Source organism: Camelus bactrianus, chromosome 11 (genome assembly GCF_048773025.1).
Source record: "Camelus bactrianus isolate YW-2024 breed Bactrian camel chromosome 11, ASM4877302v1, whole genome shotgun sequence".
Taxonomy (NCBI): Eukaryota; Metazoa; Chordata; class Mammalia; order Artiodactyla; family Camelidae; genus Camelus; species Camelus bactrianus.
In genome coordinates, this window is record NC_133549.1 from 50557828 (window position 1) to 50578096 (window position 20269).

The following is a 20269-nucleotide window of genomic DNA, read 5'->3' on the forward strand; positions in this document are numbered from 1 at the left end:
CACAGGACCTCCATCCAGATAAAGAGTGGGTAGTGAGTTTGTAAAACAGCAGACTTCATGTGAAGGAGAGAAAGTCATAGGTTTTATGAAAAGCAAGCTACAGCCACATCGGTATAGTTAAATACTCTTTTTAAAAGCCACTGGGACAAAGTGGCAGGAAAGCAGTAGAAGAAAAGTCAGAGAGAAAACACTTTTGTCCTTGACAGATTGTTCTTTATGATTAGGGAGATGCGGAGACAGCAGGGATTAGAAATTCTTCCTGCATCACTGGGGAGAGGAGAGGAAACCTGATTCACCACCAATGCTGATAGCAGCACTAACAGTTTGAGCCTTCACAGTACTGCAAAGACATTTTAGCATATAATCTGCCCCTAGGATAGCAGGAGTGCCTGTTTAATCTTGGAAGCCTAAAACCTTGCTCCTAAAATAATAACATGTTTATTTTTATTTTTACCAGAAACAGCATAACATCATGATCAGTTAAGTATTACTGGATTTTAGAAACTTTAGCGTCCTTATGTTTTAGTGTCTTACGGATTTTTTTTTAACCAAGGTAGTATATACTGTTTATGACTTCTTTAAATTTACATAGTACTCCAACATATTAATACCCTATGTATTTCAAAAAACCAAATTCATTTACAGCACTATAACTGGTCACCAAAATGAGGGGAAGGAAACTGTACAGTTGTGAGAATGTGCAGATGTTCTCATTAAGGCAACATTGACTCAGACAACCATTTAGTTTCTGTCCCCTCAAATGCCTCACAATTCTGGAACGCCTACTGTGACAAATAAATGTCAGCACACAATATTTCCTAAATTCTTACAAATCTTTCACTTTCTGACTCATCTGGTGAACTGGGAGTAGAAAGTGTCTTTCTTTTCTTCCCTTTTTAATGCCACTTAATGCATTGACTTTAGGGTTCCACAAAACTTGGGAAACGTGATAAATTTCTCTTACTAGATATGAACTTAATTTTCCTAAGATGCTTATGATTTTTAATGTGTTCTAATGACTTCTTAAAAAAAACTATGCACAGCAACCAGATGGAATGTACCTGTTAAAGTTTGTATTCAGATGATGATTAGCATTCTCCTAAACACATGAGTGTAAAACCAGCTAAATCTTAAATTTTTATCAAAATATTTTTATTAAGTGACCAAAAAACAATACAGAGAAACCTGATTCTTTGGCACCTTTCATTTTTATGTAATCCTGGGATAGGATTAGGATTAAGAAAAATTTAATGCTAGCATATTAGTGTAATGATGATACAAAATACAGGTTTTCGTTCTTTTCAAAAGACAAATCTTTGAACATTCACCATTCTAAATTTGTTAGCTAAAGAATTCCACAATTTATGTTAATTTCTCAAAAATTATTGTCTGAAATGGTTTTAGCATCTTTACTACTCCTTACTTTTCAAAAAAAAGTTTCGGTTTTTTACCCTCTACTCTGAAAATGAAGTGCATTTAGTACGTACACTTCAGCCAAGAGATATCTTTGATTTAGTATTATCCTGATATGCTTGAAATTTAGGATCTTGCCTCCAAAGTCTTTTTAGAAAATGTTTCTAAAGTATGTTATACATGTAGACACATCTAAAGGCTTTTAAATTCAAGAACTGTAGTGTTGGGTCTTTGCAATACATTTATCATGTGCCAGACACTGTGCTAAGCACTTAGTATTATCTCATTTAATTTCTTTACAATCTTTTAAGGCTGGGACTATTATTCTCAGATGCTTAGCGGAATTAAGCGATTTGACTAAGGTCACACAGATTGTGTCGGAGCCAGGATTGAAACCCAAATTCTTCTGACTCCAGAGATACCTCTCAGGATGAAAGAAATATTTTTCCAGGGAAATCCCACATAGATATAACTGCTGAAGTCTGTCCCGAATAAACTCTAGATTTATTGCTTGCCAAAACTATTTTTGAAACTGTGCTTCCAGGCGTAATGATTTCTATACCCATAGAGTCCACGTGAACATTCAGTTTATACCGGGTGAAGTGAAATGAAACTAGTTCTGTGATGCTTTTGCACGAAAGGAATGACTCATGAATGGTAAGATTTCAAACTCTGTACTGGCCTGCTGGGAGAACTATTTATGGAAAAGTGGGTCTTTTCAGCACTATTTCTACTACCACTTTGAGTAAAGAGAAGTCAGCTATTCGGGCTAAAGTGCTGTTGGCTTCATGTACACACAGAACTGGAGGGTCTAATATTAGGAGTTAAATTTAGGCATGAAACTTCTTGACCTTTCTTGGAATTCGACATAAAAGATAAAAGCAATAATAAGTAAATGAAGAGCGGCCACGGTCCCCTGATGTACAGCGTAAGCAGTTATAATACAAATTGACTTCCTAACTTCAACTGTTCCCAGGCTGAAATTCTTTACATATGGTAGCAAATTGGGAAATTAACAATCCTCTTAATTGGCTATAAATGACAAAAATTCTAGAAGGAGGTTAAGGTTTTCAGCATCATTTTACCGTCTGTGTGAACATTTACCATTAATATTGATAATGAATGCCAAGTTAATGCTAAAAGATACTTGTTTTACTATCAATATGGAAGTATTCATTGTCATGCCAAAAAACATCAGCTTTTAGTAAAGAGAAATACAGCTGAAAGCAGTACTTTTTTACTTATGAAAACACAGACCTTCAAAAATCACAAAATATTCTTATTAGGAATACTTCTGGGTACAAGGATTCGGTTTTAAAAAGTTGATCTCTATCACTCCATAAGAGTAGATTATATCATGCTTCGTTTCAGAGTAATTTCCTAGAAGAAGCTAGAAGAAAATATAGCCAAATATTGTTTCAGTCAGGGTCTTAGCAAAAAATGGATGGTATATTTAAAAGGATTTTACCTGACAGAATGTAATGAAAGGGCATTTATAGAACACTGGGCAGAGGTAAGGCAACCCACAAAGGATATTTTGCTACCTGGGGACAGGAACAGCAGGAAGCCATTACTGCCCCTAGTTCTAAATGGATGAGGAAGAAAACAAGGTGTCCAGTGCCCCAGGAGTGTTGGAACCATGGAAGAAGCTCTGCCTGAAAGGAACTTCAATGTAGAGGAGCTCAGCATTGTCAGCACCTGGCACAGCAAGAAGGAGCAGAAGGAACTGATATTCCAGCTTCTGTCTCCTTCCGCCCTCCATCCTCCTGCCTCTGCCTCCCATTGGCCAAAACCATCCAGAACCAGAGCTCATGGGGATTCAGCCAATAGCCTGGGCAGTCACCCCCCCACCCCGGCACAGAGCAAACAGAGAAGGGCAGAGGGTGGGTGTGGGGGAGCAAGAATAACCAGCACAAATCAAGTTTTAGACTCCAAGTGTTTAAACAGGAAAGAAAGGAGGGAAGGAAGGAAGAAAGGGAGGGAGAGAGGGAGAGAGAGAGAGGGAGGGAGAAAGGAGGAATGAGTGAGAGAGAAGGAGGAGAAGAGAAGAAAGAGAGAGAAGGAAAAAGAAAACAACCAATAGATTACCTAAATAAATATTATATCATACACAGTACTAAAAATTAAACAACATGTAGGAAAAATTGTATAACATACAATAAATGGAGATCTATCACCTATTGATAAAAATCAGCTGAATAACATGAATTCAATAGACCAATTAGCAAAATGACATGAACAGATTGTTTCCAAAAGAGACAATACATCTGGGCTTCAGTAGATACATGAAGAACGTTTAGCATCATCAGGAGTTAAAGAAATATATTTTAAAACCAAAATGAGATGTATTTTTTCTTTTAAATTATCACCAAAAAAGTAAAAGGTAATACTTAATACAGGCAAGGATACAGTGAAATGGGTCTTTCATAAACTGTTAGGGGAAGTGTAAACTGGTGCATCTTTCTGGAAGTCAATTTAACAGTAATTCCACTTCCAATAGTCTGTCTTAAGGAAATAATTAGAAATGTAGGTAAAGATCTATGCTCAAAGATGTGCATAACAGCTTTAACTATCATGGACAAAAAAGGAAACAAATATCCATTAGTGAAATGGTTAAGTTCAGATTACATAGCATCCACTCCATCAGATTGTATGGGGCACTCAAAATTATGTTCACAATGAGGATTTTTGGTAATTGATAAGCAGAAATGCAGTATACAAAATTATATGTATAATATGATCACAGCCATGTTTAAAAGGAAAAAGTCAGGAAAGTACTAAAGAAGAAATATCAGAAAGTTGATAGCTGTTTGGATAATGAGAATATAATGATCATTTCCCCTTTTGTCTCTTTATACCTGTGTGTACTTTCCAAACATTCTAAAATGAGGATGTAATCATCATTTATAAATGCCTACATGGCATCAGTCATTAATTATCCTGAGACCTGGACCCAAAAAAGCTCATGAGGCACAGCCTTTGCCTCAGGTTGTTTATAATGTGATTTCTCATTTTTATATTGTAACTTTTAAAATTATAGAACAACGAAATTGTTGTTTAGTGACAAGGGTAGGTGAGGGGAAGTAGTGTCCCATCTATTCCTCACTTGATCTCTTCCCTTCACACCACTTTTTCAAACCAACAGAAATTCTGGCTGTTTTAACTTCAGAATATATCCAAAATCCTATGAAAGGTAAACCAATAAACCTTTCAGAGAAAATAAATAAGAGAATATCTTCAAGACCCTGGAGTAGGCAGAGTTCTTAAACAGAGCGCAAATGGGCTAACTATAAGTGAAAAAAAAATGGTAAATTGTACTAAGTTAAAATTAGAATTCTGATCATCAAAGCACACTACTAAGGGACTAAAAAGGCAGGCCATTGAGAAGAAAGTTTTTACAATTCATATATAAGACTCATATCCAGACGACATAAAGAACTACCACATAGTAATAAGAAAAAGTCAGACAACCCAGAAGAAAATGAGCGGAGGTTTGAACAGACAATCATAAAAGGATATCCAAAAAAATATGGAAAGTCTTCCAAATATTAGTCATCATGGAATACAGATTACAACCACAATGTGATACCACTACCTCCCAAGTAAAAAAGGCAGATTGTATTGACTATACTTCAATTTTAAAAAGGAAAGAAAAGAAAGAGCAGATTGTAGCAAACATGGATGAAGATGTACACCCTTGGTGGGAGTACGAATTGGTACTGTCACTTTAGAAAACCATTTGATGGAAGCTACTAGAACTAAAAATCAGGGAACCTCATGATCCAGAAATACAGTATGTACCCAAGAGAAACACACACATGTGTTCTTCACGTTACTTTTGTAATTGCCAAAAACTGCGAACAATCCAAATGTCCATCAACAGTAGAATGGACAAAGTGTAGTAGTACATACATAAAAGCAATACTGTTCCACAATGAGAATCAAGTACGACTACATGTAACAACATTTATAAATATCAAAGCATGATATTGAGAGAAAGAAGCCAGACACAAAGAGTACATACCGCATCATTCTATTTATATGACATCCAGAAACAACTCAACTAATCTATGGTGTTAGAATTCAGGATTACTGATTACCCTTGGCAGCGAGTGCCTGTAGAGCGGAAAAAAGTAGCTTCTGGGATTCTGGTAATCTGTTTCTTAGTCTGGCTGGTGATTATACTGGTGCATTCACTTTATGAAAATTCAAGGCATACTTTTCTGTAGGTATATTAAACCTCAATTAAAAATTACATTATATATATGCATATGTTTGTGTGTGATATACACACATATATATACACATACACACACACGTTTATATATTACATCCAAAATATAACCACTTATATCTATATATTATAAATATGTAACCACATAATAAATATGTAACCACTTCTGACCCTCTCCATTGTTACCTCCAATCTCAGACACTGCAGTCCCCAATTCCTCGCATCCCTGCAGTCTTCACCTATAGCCAGAATGAAAATTTTTAAAACAGAAGCCAAGTCATATCTGTCCCTGGCTCATAACCTGTAGTCACTTCCCATGTCAATCAGAATAAAATCCTCAGAGGAGACATACAGCCCTGACAGCCTATTTTAAATAGCCTCACTACCCAGACCTGTCACTTTCATCCCCTTACCCTGCTTTCTTTTTCTTTATAGTTCTTATCACCAACTGACACACCATTTACTTGGTTATTTATTTATAATCATTCTCTCTGCCACTAGTAATGTAAGCTGCATGAGAGCAGGGACTGCATTATATCACTAACATTTAGAATAATACTCGGCATCATAAAGTAGGCAATGAATGAATGAATGAATGAATGAGATCATCACCAAAACACATAGGAAATAGGCAGAATATATATGTCTAGTCCTCTTTTATTGGTTAGGACACTAAAAGAATGGTTACATTAGGAAACAAAAGAAATGAAATTACTTACTTGATGTAATTCAGGAGTAGTCTATGTCTTCTGTTTTTCTCTCTTTCTCCTCTGTCCTTCCCCTCCCCTGTCCTATACTCACACGTGTGGGCACCCACAGGCATAGTCAAAGAGGGAATGCAATAAGGACCGTTCTCCTAACTGACAGAAGTATGAGTGTAAAGTACCCCATTCAGTACAATTTATAGCCACTTCACTCACATCAGATAGTCATAAAATATAGTCTGTATTATATATACATGTGTGTTTGTGTGTATATAATTACAGAGATTATATAAACCTAGTGGTTCAGAATTAAATGAGGAATGACATCCAAAGATTCATTATATTGAAATTAGGCACTTTTCTATGAGCTTTGTTTTGTGGGTATACAGCCCTTTTGAATATTTGATAGTAAAGAACCTGTTATTTTTCTTGCTGAAGTGTATGTGTTTAGGACCTAGGGCTGCTCCCTCCAGCATTTTGCATTAAAAAAAATTTCAAACAAAATAAGATCATTTTGTTAAGTCCTGCAACAATCAAAAACTTTCCAGGCCCGGAAGATGAATTTTTTCTAAGTGAGTATGTCCAAAAATGGAGATTGTTTCAGTCAAAAGTTTCACCTCCCTGTTCTCAGAATGAATTGTAGAGCTCCTGGAGCAGACAAGGGTGTTTAAGGTTAATCTCTGTTTCTATGTAGATATCAATTACCTTTTCAAAGCGCTACCCAGTGGGATTTGCCACTTGGCAGCTTGTCTAAAAACTAGCTAAATGTGCAAACGTGTGTGGCAGGGGAGGAAAAGGTCCAGTTTGGTTGTCAACCTAGTTGACCTTTCAGTTTGGGTAAAGAAAAACATAAAAATCATTTTTTTAAAAAAGAGTTTTTTAGGCCCTTTCAGTTGCTAAATAGCTGACTTCACAGTTTTGTTGGTTTATTTTTTAAATTGAAAAAAATGGGAAACTCAGTGATAAGCCCCCCAGTACACAGTATGTGCTCAACTGCTAGTATTAGTCTTCCTCACCTCCTCCAGCTCAGAAAGCAGTAAGCACGACATAGGCCCCATAACTTTAAAAGCAGATTGAATAATAAAATGAAGCCCACAACACATTGAGTGCAACAAAGCCAGTGTCAGAAGATCACTCATTCATCAAGTAGTTAAATCTTTTAATAAGATAGAAAATTATGGTTAAATGGTAAAAGGATTGATGCCTTTTACTTCTAAGTGCAAAATAACCATGAATGTCAGAGGAGAAAACGATGCCAAAGTTCGTTTTGAAGCTCAGACTTACAGATCAGGAGGGGAACGTATGGAGTAATCAGGACATGTACATGACTTCAATGCAGGAATTCTAGCTTCATCTTTACCACATGACTTGGAAGCTGTGTGGCCTAGGGCAAGTTACTTAATGCCTCTGCGTCTCAGCTCCATAGAGATGTAAAACTAGGATGGTGAAAACACCTATCTTGCAAGACTCTTGTGAAGATTAAAAGAGGTCTTAGCTCTAAAAATGTTTTGTAGCCAAGAGCATGCTGTGATAATGTACAGGATTATTACTGTGCTTAAATAATGTACTGAGTACCCTTCTGTCCTTTCTTCCACCTAAAGTCACTTCTCTAAGGGTTAGCTCAAGTTACCCGCCATCCTTGAGGTTTGCCAATAACTACTTTTTTCAATTAAGATATTTTTCACTAATTAAATAAGAACTTTTCATATGTTTCATTTCTGAACCTGCCTTCCTAAGCCTTTCAGAATAGAACTATGACCTTCTCTGAAGCCCAAATTATTAGTACACATGAATGAGCAGCTCCCTGAGACTCTTAAGGGTAGGAAGATTGGAGGTGGAGATTAAAAAGTGAGAGAAATCTTTTCCTTTTTCATCCCAGGATGGAACATTGTCCCATTTTCCTAAATACTTTTCTCTCTATAATAGAAAAAGTAACTATGTAATGAACACTTATCATACGCTAAGCACTGTGCTATGTGTTATTTATGTAATCCTTCCATCAGAGTAATGTATCCTTCACTATTACTGCCACTTACAGACAAGAGGACTATAATTAGAATAAGTATCTTGACCAAGGTCATCTACCTAGTAAGTGCTAGAGTCAGGATTTGAACCCAAACCTCCTTTCCCAGTCTTTTTCCATTTGCTGATCATTTATTTACCTCCTACATTTTAACTAACTTTGTGTGTCTGTGTTTGCCTTTTTGTCCCTTTTTACTTTCATCCTTCGTAGTTCTGTAATGAGTAGAGTAGAGGACTGTAACAAAAAAGACTAAGGTGTGGTCGCCCTACTTAAGGAACTGTGATAATCCAGTGACTGAAAGATGACAGTCAAACAAATGACTATATGACATGGGAGAACGTAAGAGGTCCGTAAGAGATGAAGCATCAGTCTCCTCCCCTGTAATGTGGGACTAGCACTCGACCTTATCCAGTACTTGTTAGGATAGAGTGAAATGCTTATGTTAAGTGTTTGGCAAAGACCTTGACTTTTAATAAGTAGTCGGTGTATGGAGTCTATAATGTTTCAGACAGTCCCAGGGTCATAACTAAGATCCAAAGCTAGAAAAGCAACATGACATTAGAGTTTAAGAACCTTGAATGTCAGTCTAGAGAGTTTGGCCCTTCAACTTGATAGAAACAAGTGTGCCAAGGTTTGTAATCATTCTGCAAAGAAATTAGAGCTAATGCTATTTTACATTACCTTTCAAAATTTGTCATAAGTAAGAAAGACTTGGTGGAAACAGTTGGAAGTGGTTTAAAGGAGTTATGAATTTGATGCCTTAAAAGGAAAGATGGTATTTTCAAGTCTGATGCCCTGTACTTTTTCTTCTACAGTAATTAGTGAGAGCCAAAGGCAGCAACTGGAATCTGTGAGCTACTCCTCTCGCTATGCTCTGGGCCTCTTTTATGAAGCTGGCACGAAGATTGATGTCCCTTGGGCTGGGCAGTACATCACCAGTAATCCCTGCATTCGCTTCATCTCCATTGATAATAAGAAACGCAATATAGGTCAGTACCCCCATTATTTCCCTTAAATACAGTAACAATGGTGGGTGTAGATCATGAAAAATGCTGTTTAATTGAGTGTTGCCATTCTGAACAGAGCAGGCATTTAACTCCAAGCCACAGGGGATAAAATTTAATGTCACATTTGGCCAATAATAAAATACACAGTGAAACCAGCAGAGTTTTTCAGAAAATCACTCACCACATGGTTTGTATTACTGAGTTTATGAAAATAGTATCAGATGGTTTAAGATTTCAAAATGGCCCAAGTTCTTGCTTTAATATGGCTCCATCTATATGCAAATATATCTCTCATCATTTGTTTCTTGGTGGAGTTTATTTTTTGTTTGGTTGGTTTTGTTTTTAAAATTTGATGAATGTTAAATTCATCTTTCCACTTCCCAGGCTAGAAATAAAAAGTGAGTTTTACTATGTTATGAAAACCCTTCACTTCCATATAATTTTATTTATTTAATTTTTACCTTGAAGGCTGCATAAAATTATTTTGTATACAGTGTAACCAAAACAATAGGTAAGATGTTGTGTAAGAGCTTTACTAGAATGGGATAAAAACTATACTCCACCCTTTTTGTTGAAGATAGTTATTAAGACTAGATTTGAATTGCAAGAATAAATGTAACTGGTTTATTTTGGGCATGAAGGTGAAAGTATATTCTTATTTGTAGGATTGTAGTACTCTCTGCGATACTGCTTTTTGTGGAAAAAACTGTAATGACTAAATTCTTGAAAGGAATTGTCATTTCAATTTGTTACGGTGTATTATGGTGTAGTGATGGTTTCATCAAGCCATTAGTTAGAAGTCTTGCCTGATAAAATCACCAGCTAACGTCACTTGGCCTGATAGAACCTTATAATGATAGAACTGGGCTGGAGCATGGTTTTTATATCAGAGCACATGATCTTAGAAAAATGTTTGTTTTATAACTTAAAACTCCCTAAGGACTGGACTGTTTATGTTAACATGATACCACATATATGTACAATCAGCAGTTCTTGAAATGTCCTGTAACAGCAATGGACTAACCATTTTTAACTTTATAACTATTAGTTCTGAGAAAAGGAAAATAGCCTTTGATCTTCTCATGTTATATGTCATGAATTAGATAATATCCTTTGTGTATTGCTTCAAAAGATATGATAATCTGTTAGGGTATATTTAGTAATACGTAACAGAAAAACCAATTTAAACCTGTTTACACAACATAAGGACACTTGTTATATAATCTGCTATGGACTGAATTGTATCCCCTCAAATTCATATGTTGAAGCCCTAAACCCCAATATGATTATATTTGGAAATAGGGCTTCTGGGAGGTAATTAAGGTTAAATGAGGTCATAATGGTCAAATCCTAATCTAATATGATTGGTGGCCTTATAAAATGAGAAAGGGAGAGAGAAAGAGCTGTATCCTTGTGCACATACCAAGGAAAGGCCATGTGAGGATAGTAAGCAAATGAAAAGGCAGGCTTTTCTGCAAGCCAGGAAGAGAGTCCTCACGAGACCAAATCGACTGGCAACTTGATTTTGTACTTCCCGACCTCTGGAACTGAGAGAAATAAATTTCTGTTGTTTAAGCCATTCACTCTATGGCATTGTGTTTTGGCAGCCCATGACTGATACATTATCTAAAAGGAAGAAGTTGGGGAGACTTCAGGGCTGATTGATTCAAGAACTGAGCAATATCTTTAATGACCTAGGGTTTATCCTTCTCTGCTCTCTTCAATTCTTAATGTTGACATCTACAGAGGACTGGTAGCAAGATGGCAATGACTGTTGGAGTCACATCCAGATCCAAAAACATGTTTACGAAGAAGAGGGACTATTAGTGTCTCTGTCTATTTCTAAGAATCAAGGAAATCTTTCCAGAAACCTCTCAACTGGCCATCTTGTATCTCATAGGTCAGAATTAGGTTACTGGACCAGTCTGAAACCAATCTCTGGCAAAGGGGTTGTGGGACTATCATTATGACCCTAGACAAATCAAGATCTTCTCCTGGAACTGATGTTAGGATCCTCTTCCCTTTAGTCATATGAGGGGTAGATACCTGCATAAAATAGAGCTTTGTTAGGAAGAAAGAAGGCTAATAGTAGATGCTGGTTTGGCAACAAATAATATCCATTATTTTCAAGTAGATTCACCCTTAGGTGGGAGATAAAGTTCTAAAGTTGGCCCACTATGAGAAGAATTACATATATTCAAAACCAATTTAAAAAATCTCTTAAAACTACATGACATTTTGGAAAGTGACATAATGTTCAGTAAGTTCAGTATAGCCATTTTGCCAATATTCAGTAAATTTCAGTTTCTTCGGGTGAGGCTATATGAAATAGTTGGTTTACATTTATAGGACAGAGTAATACTTTCTACTATGAAAGGCACACAGGAAAGGAGATAGCAGTCATATCTCCCAGCAGATTAAATCACTATACAAATGGAATGGGATGGTAGGTGAAAACACCCATACTACTGTGCAGTAGCAATTTATAAAATCCGAGTTATGCAAATTTGAGAGTACAACATAAAAATATTAATAAATCTCACAAGGTGGCAGCATTTGAAGTAACAGAAATACAAAGAAAAATCTTTTATTTATATTAACAATCACACAGTTTTAAAACTTGAAGGCCAGATGAATTGGGAGCCATGTTTTTGCTACAGCCCAGGGGAGTGCCACTTCAGACAGCAAAGAAGTACCTTCCTTTCTTTGTCAGTTTTATGAAAAATTAATTTTGGATTATACAAGTTTTAAAGTATGAGAGGCCCCCAGTAATGACATTCCCTAACAGAAAATCTAACTGCCTTGCATTTAAACTATTTTTTCTGATTGTTTGGGGCCAGGGTGCTGAGTATGTCTACTTGAATTCATATAATACAAATGTCCATATAATGTAACTGCACTGTATTTTATTGATATTCATATTTAAGTAGACCGGTAAGAATTATCTCTTTATGTCACTAACATTACCCAACTCCCACCCTTTTGGGGGGGTGTTTTCTTATCAAGAATTAATACTATAAATACACACACTGAAGGGGAACATTTGTGTTCTGTCAAGGTTGAGCAGCAACAAGGTAGATGAAGGAGGGCAGGGTTGAGTCCATAAAATAAAGTCTGTTGTCAATCTTGAAGATAGCCAGAGGATAAAGGATTAGTAACCCAAACTAGACAAAGGTCAAGAAGTAATCATTTGTCAAGTGTCAGAAATAGGCAGTACCAGAACCAAAGTCTCCTTAAGCGGAGGGGCTAAATTCCAAGATGTATTAGACCCAACTTCAAGTACTCATGAGTATAGATATGACCCAATATACTTAGGTTTGTGTTTCCCAAAATGTGTTCAATGGAACACCAGCCTTGATATGCAATTTGGGATGGGGCTCTGTCATGAAATAAGTTTGCAAAATGCTATTAACTTTACCCCTATTTTGGAGAATCTCAGGGTGTATCCTATTAAAAGGCATTCCTATAGAAAAGACACCTTCTTACTTTATACTTTACCTAGAATTTCCCAAATGTACTTGACCATGGAATATTTTATTTGGGCACTCAACCTTCTAATATTCCACAGAAATCAATCCCCAAGACACACTTGAGAAAGCCTGACTTGATGCCACTGTTTGTGTTTTATTCCTGGGCAGCAACTGTAGGCCAGATTGGGAGATGAGGAAGTCTGGTCCTGAAGGCATCAATGGTATGATACTGAAATTTTTTAAAGGCGATTGTTGCAGATGAGCTCAAAACTTGGTGGGGTCATACTTGGAGATGGTTTAGTTGAAATAAGGCCTGAAATAAGGTCATGTTAATTATCATTAACATGGATAATTTTTTTCTAATTATCAATAAGATTATCCTTGTGAGAAGAATTTGGACTTTAAAAGATTTAGATTCAAATTTTTGAAACATGCTAATGATGTGATCTTGCATGATCTTTGTTTTGGAACATTAGTTTTTGTAACAAACACACTAAAAAATTTGAATGGCTGAAACATAATGGAAGTTTGTTTCTTATTCACCTAAGACCCAAATAGATGTGTATGATTGGTAGGTAGCTTTCATCAAAGAGGTGATTCAGAGACCCAGACTCCTTCCATCTTTTGACTCCACCAGCTTCATCAGGTGGCTTACAGGATCACTGTGCTCATAGGAATCAAATCAATGGATGAGAAAAAGAATGGAGAAGAGCACATAGGATATTTTAAAAGGTTAAACCTGAAAATGGTACACATCAGGAGGGCTCACATTGTATTGATTAGAACAGTTATGTGGCCACATCCATCTATTTGAAAGAGAAGCTGGAATCGTTGTCTACCCATGCACTAGGAGGAATAAAAAGTAGGTTTGATGAACATCTACTGTAGCACTTAGCATAGGTACTTCTGTGAAAGAAGCAGATTAGACCTACATGGATGATAAAGAGATTTCAACACAAGTGCCACTCATTCAACAGGGAGTCATCACCTAGGGCAAAGACTATGATTCCAAGGCTGCATCTAGACTCAGTTGAAAAGGATTCTGCCAACAATTGGCGATGTCTGTCATGCACAGGGCATAGGGAGTAGTGGGACAGATGGAAAACATTTATCTCCTTATAGAGAAAACAATCCTGTGGGTTCCTCCTTTACTCTCACACCACTGCCGTACTCACAACACTTTTGACGCCGAAGGTGTGGGTTTTCCACACATCAGCAATTCTGCAACACCAGCTGGGTATCCTACAATTCAGTTCAGTTCTGACACTACCTACAAGGAGTTAGAAGCAAATCCCATAGGCACAGGGTTCAATCCCATAAAACTGCCTTCACTTCAGATACCAATTGCAATTTTCAGGCTGTCATCTGTTCTTCTGACCAACCTAGCTATAAACCAGTGTCCCCAGGACCCCTCTTTGGGCTTGAAAATTTGCTAGAATGGCTCACAGAAATCAGGGAAACACTTAACTTACATTTAATGTTTTATTTTATAATAAAGGGTATGATATAACATACAAATTAAGAGCCAGATGAAGAGGTACATGGAGTGAGGTCCAGAAGGAACCCATGTACACTACTTTCTGCCCTTGTGGAATTGGGGTGTACAACCTCCAGGCGATTGGATGTGTTCACAAGAAGCCCTCTGAACCCCATACTATTGGGATTTTTGTGGGGACTTCAACATGTAGGCATGATCGATCATTATCTTAATCTCTAACCCCTCTCCCCTTCCTGGAGGATAGGGAGTGAGGCTGAAAGTTCTAAGCTTCTAATCACAGCTTGGTCTTTCTGGTGACCAACCCCCATTCTGAAACTATCTAGGAGCCCACCAAATGTTACCTCATTAGAATAAAGAGACTTCTATAACCCAAGGAATTCCAGGGGATTTAGGAGCTCTGTGCCAGGAACTGAGGGGAGATACCAATATATATATTTATTTATTATTTTATACCTCCCAAGAAGATATCTGAGATCCTTGCCAACATATTAAATTTGGAGCCAGACTGGCCAGGAGTCAAACTTCTTAGATTGAGCTCACTTCTACCACTTATTAGCTGTGTGACCTTGGATAAATTAAACTGTTTACTGATTAATACAATGAGGAAAATAGTACTGAAGATGAAATGGTTTAAACACATAAAGAGCTTCACATGGCACTTAAATAATAAGGATCTAGGGTACCTAATGTCATAATTAATAATTTCAGTCTTCAATTGGATATTAAATTCTCCAAAGCAAAGGGAATGACTATAAAAGCCTAACTTAGGTAAATGCAACCCTGTGTTATCAGGGCAGATAGGAGTCAGAGCGGCTTCAATAAATAAAATGTATGAGTAACGCTCAAAATGATTGGTCAGAATTTTAACATCCTTCCCTGTTCACCATCCAGAAGATGGTGTTAGTGTTAGTGATCACTACAATCACTAATAGGCAGCAGTCTGCGGAGACTAAGACAATCTGCAACTCCAGAAATGTGATAGCCAATGACCATAATCCCGTAGTTTTCAACAGCTCTTTAAAGGAAACAATCCGACTCATCCAAAAAGAAAATAAATGAACAAACTTTTGCACCACATGGGATTTATCCATAAAAGGATTGTATTGTTAGGATCCTTAGTAACAAACACTACTATAATGCATGATGCCTTTAGTGGCTCTTTTATAAAAGATGCAGAAAGGTTATTCCATATAGCTCTTTGTTACATCAACTCTTTATAAAAGGCAGGAACATAATATGAAATTCTGTAAATAATTGGGATGGGCCTGGGGCTATAAAATACAGTCACCCTGTGTTCACTTAAGGGAGTTCATGATTATTCCAATTAAGCAGATAGCCATGCTGTTGACAGCACAAAATGGTCTGCTTTAGGATTTGAAACAGTGTAGAATTATCTGTCCTTAAACGGGGAGAAAATGCAACCCAGATAGGTTAACACTTTATAGGTAGAACAAAAAAGGAGGAAGGAGAAGGAGGGGGTGGTGGAGAAGGAGGGGGTGGTGGAGAAGGAAAGGAAAAGAACTGTGATCATGAAAAACTGTCAGGTTTCCAGTTCAGGCTTTTGTTTTAAAATATCAACTCCAGAAACAGCTCTCAGATAAAATAGCAATCATCATCTTAAAATAACAAGAGTAACCAGTTACAAAATTCATAATATTGTGTCTTTTGTATAATAGGCATAGGCATTTGTAATTCAATGATGTAACTGACGCTGTCCATATAAATCTGTTAAGGCAATTTAATAAACAGTAGATATTAATTACAAATATCCATCTCACTATTATGATGACGCCATAGACTATCACATGGTTGTAGTACCGAATCTTGAGATGCTCTCTCAGGAAGAGAAAAATATAAGTGTGTGTATACTTACATATGTATATATGTGTGTAAAGTATAAATATACTTATATAAAATATATGTGTATTTACATAGGTATATATGTATACATAAAACTAAATATCCATATTTTGTCATTTAAAGGCATAGGCACAAATTATAAAATAGACTAATCTTATTTCACATAATATTTGCCAGTTCAAAAACAAAATAAAAAGAGGTTTTCTTTAGAAAATGAAATAACTCAGTCCATTTTGTAAGGAGGACATTTGCACACAAAGTAAAAAACAAACAGATCCCTTTCAGCCTCTGGTTGCCCTATCAAGCTATCCTCAATGGGAAAGATTTACATCCACAATAACACTTGTCCTCCCACTTGCCAAGCAAGTGAGCTCAGTATGAAAATCAATGCCAGAGATACGGGGAAAGTGGAAAAGCAGCTAAATATATAACATCACAAATAAACCTTAAAAATATCCCATGAAGTATATTACTGGGAAAAAAATATACCTTATGGAAATTTCTTTCAGGATAATGGAATTCACAAATGTTTGATTTGTATGTTTTCCATTTTCAGTTTATTCAGTCGAATCGTTATTTACAAGTATGTATTAAATGCCTCTGTGTGCCAGGCACTGTGCTAGGAAATGAGGATTCCATAGTCCCCGCCTTCATGAAACAATGTTTTTATTTTGTTTTGTTTTATTTGGGGGGGAGATAATTAGGCTTATTTATTTATTTATAATGGAGGTACTGAGAATTGAACCCAAAACCTTGTGCATGCTAAGCAGGCATCCTACCACTGAGCTATAACCTCCCCCCGAAACAATGCTTTATGAAGTCTACTCAAATGAGAAATTCCGAAGGAAATTGGTGCTTGAGGCTCTGTTGGACTATTGACTTGAAGTCAAGTAAGAGTCCTCATAAATATAAATGGATGCACTGATATATACAGTATACAGAGCATCAACTCGCATCTGTGATCAAAACTTGGGAGATTCATGTTGCCCCGGGACAATGTTATAAGCTTTTAAAACGATACTTTAGACCTAAGACCTTTTGTCAACATGAACATAATAATCTTTCTTTAGGTGAAGTAATGAAAGATGGGGGCTATGGAACACTCAAATTCATGAAAAAAATCAGAAACTTTAGTATGGCCCATTATTTAACTTTCTCCTGGGGCTGCTAAAACATTCAATACATGCAAAGAGGTCATGAAATGTCCAAGAGTCAGTGCTCAAAAGAGTAAAGACAGTCTAGAGTCTACAGCTGCCTGGCATTTCTGGAACTGTAAACAGTTCCAAAGTACAGGTGTATATAGCATCCACACTAAGAAGTGAGTCTATAACATTACATACACAAGTTCCTTTTTGTGTCAACACTCCACCTTTGTGTTCTGCCTGCCCTGTGCTCTAAGAGTGGTACTTTCACCTGTGGTATTGGCCTAATCTTTTGGCTGTCAAGCTGAGATTTACAAAAGACCTTCAAGTTGGCCAAGAGTTGGTCCAGAACACAAGAGCCGGATATGTTGGTAACCAAGATTAGTTCATACCTGCTATTAGTGGGAGAGAAGAGGAGAATGAGAATCAGATGACTGTTTAGGAGGAATAAATGTATGGATCTGAAATTTACAGGTTATAGATGAGAGCAACAGAAAAACTGACACAGGCTGCCATCTTGGCCACCCATTTAGAAAGGAAACAGCAAGGGAATCCCTCTGTTGACTTTGTAAGGAGGTGAAGAAGGCCAGTGTACATCATGGAGGGAAAAATCAGCAGAGGTGCACAGGTGGGAATGGCCACAGTCCCTCTGACCTCTCCACTAACAAAGGTCAAATAACTTGGTGTGTAGCTATTGTCTAATGAAGACACTGCTGTATTAAGTGCAATGACATCTCATTTTTGCTGTTTATAATTATGATCCCTTTAAGTGATGGTTCTTCTGTCTGCCAAGCACCTAGGAGAGATTAGATGCTGGTTTGGAAGTGGGAACAAGGTGAGCTAGAGTGCTTTGCCTAGTTAAGGAAAAAATTTCAGACACTCGGAGACTATGGCGAGGGCAAGGAGCAGAGAAGGGAAAGAGGAGAAAGAAGACTACACGGTGAGGGGCTCTGGCTTAACCTGAGGGGTTGCTGTGTAGATCTGTAACTTGTTTGCTATATAATTTACTTGATGACACCCTCCCACAACTCCCTATTACCTCAGCATAGTTCTGGAGTGAGCCCTTGCTTTAAATCCACGGTTGCTTTTTATTGGGGAGTTGTTTTGTAAATACACAGTTGCTTTTTATTGGGGAGTTGTTTTGGAATATCCAAGATGAAATTAGATAGGAACTTTATGGTTTCTTCAGATTAGTGCCTGTGCAGAAATTTGGAGTCTGCTGTCTATATGGTAACCCTCACATCTGTTTTGAGAACCGTATTATGAATCAAGACAGAACTCCTGATCCTCTGGACCTCAAAACAAGCTCAACTTACTGTTTCCCTAATACTTGCAACCACGTCAATCTGTTGAGAGAGCTGGAAATCGGGGGAAAGCTCTCTCTGGGGGACTGAACTGTTTCCAAGCATCTTGAAGTTAAGTCCTTCCTGCAGCCTGAGGTGAAGCTGTCAGAACCCTGGATTGTAAGCTAGGGCTTAAAATGGTATACTCTGCTCTGCTTCCCAGACAAGGGCCTGGTTTTCATCATTCTGGAGGCACCTCAAAACCTTTGCAACTTCAGAATAGTCTTGTAAAACTGTGGAACTCTCAGACAGCTTCTGAGCCTCAGGTCCTGGGAGACAGTAAAGACTTGTTGAGCTGGATGAGGGCTTGACAAGTCTTCATTCTGGTCCATTTTTATCTGGGACCACGACAACACTATCCCAAAGAGATGGCAACCTTCCTTTGCCTAGAGCACCCTCAGAAAAGATTTCACCATTTTTCTCATTGTCGAGAATTCCTCCTCAGATCAATCTAAATGTCTCATGGGCTAAAGAATTGATATGTCCTGTTTGCAGAGCCTGCTGCTTTCTCCAGAATTAGAAAGTCTCTCCTTTAGGAGGAATACATGCCACTCTCTACAACACATGCTATTCATCAGTTGATCCCTCTTATCTTCATCAAGGTTGAAAATAAGAGATTAGACACTAACATCACGGCATCACAGGAGTGTGTACTCAGTGCTCGATAAATATTTGCTGAGCCATTCATCCTTTATGCAGCTCTGAGATGCCCTTCCCTAGTCCCGAAATAACATTGAGAGTTACTACTTCAGTATTGGTCACCCACTTAGCAGACAAGGAAAAGTAATGGCTAGTTAGCAAATTGTTCCTCCCAAAGACAATCTAGGTATCTATTACCACTGCCCTTTAAATCATGTAAAATGAATTAGCTCTCTAACTGCTGGATCTGGAAGCCATTGAAAAGCACATGTGAATTCTTGGTAGTTAGAATAATCAGAAGCCTCTGTTGGAGGCTCTGTACCATGCCTATAACATTGGGAATGCTTGACCACCTAGGATCAGAGGTACTGCCAGTAAGACCTGGAAGTTTTATCAAGCTTCCTTCCCAAAGAGGTCCACGTATTCTTGGTAACAACTTTACTGTGGTCTGTAGGGAATATCCATCTGCTTTGAATGATGCCCTGTAACACAGACCTTGATTTCCAAGGTTACATTTCAAAGGGTCCCACTGTTCTCTTTGTGAAAGATATTTTTTAAAATACTTGGTTAGAAAACAACTGTGCTCCAGCTGAGATATTTAACTTAGAAAATATGTAATAAGCTCTGCAAATGTGTCATTTCTCTTCCACGGCTTAGCAGTTATCTTTTTTATATTACAGTGGCATTAAAATGCTGTTACATAGGAACTTTGCCATAAATGATGAGTTCATATTAACCCAGACCTGGTGAGTGGTGAATTCCCTATTGTATAATTCATGATTTGGTTTTTATTATCATAGATGGTCAAAAATAGCCAGTATTATCCAGCATGGTTGCATGGACTTTGTAATCACACAGACCTAGTTTCAAATTATAACTCTATACCAAGAATTAGGTAGAATGTATTATATTGCTGTCTTTGTAATTAAAAATGGT

General features: G+C 37.2%; 1 protein-coding gene across 3 annotated transcripts in view; it reads left to right on the forward strand.

Annotated features, from left to right (window-relative positions):
* The window catches only part of RNLS (renalase, FAD dependent amine oxidase), a 266231-nt gene that overhangs the window by 175244 nt on the left and 70718 nt on the right, over nucleotides 1-20269 (forward strand). For all 3 annotated transcript variants that reach the window (XR_012510220.1, XR_012510221.1, XM_074374001.1), the window contains exon 5: nucleotides 9190-9363. Coding sequence is in view for 1 of the 3 variants with exons in the window: in XM_074374001.1 (XP_074230102.1) it covers nucleotides 9190-9363 (174 nt within the window). In the remaining 2 variants the exon portion in view is untranslated. The remainder of the gene's footprint in view (nucleotides 1-9189; nucleotides 9364-20269) is intronic.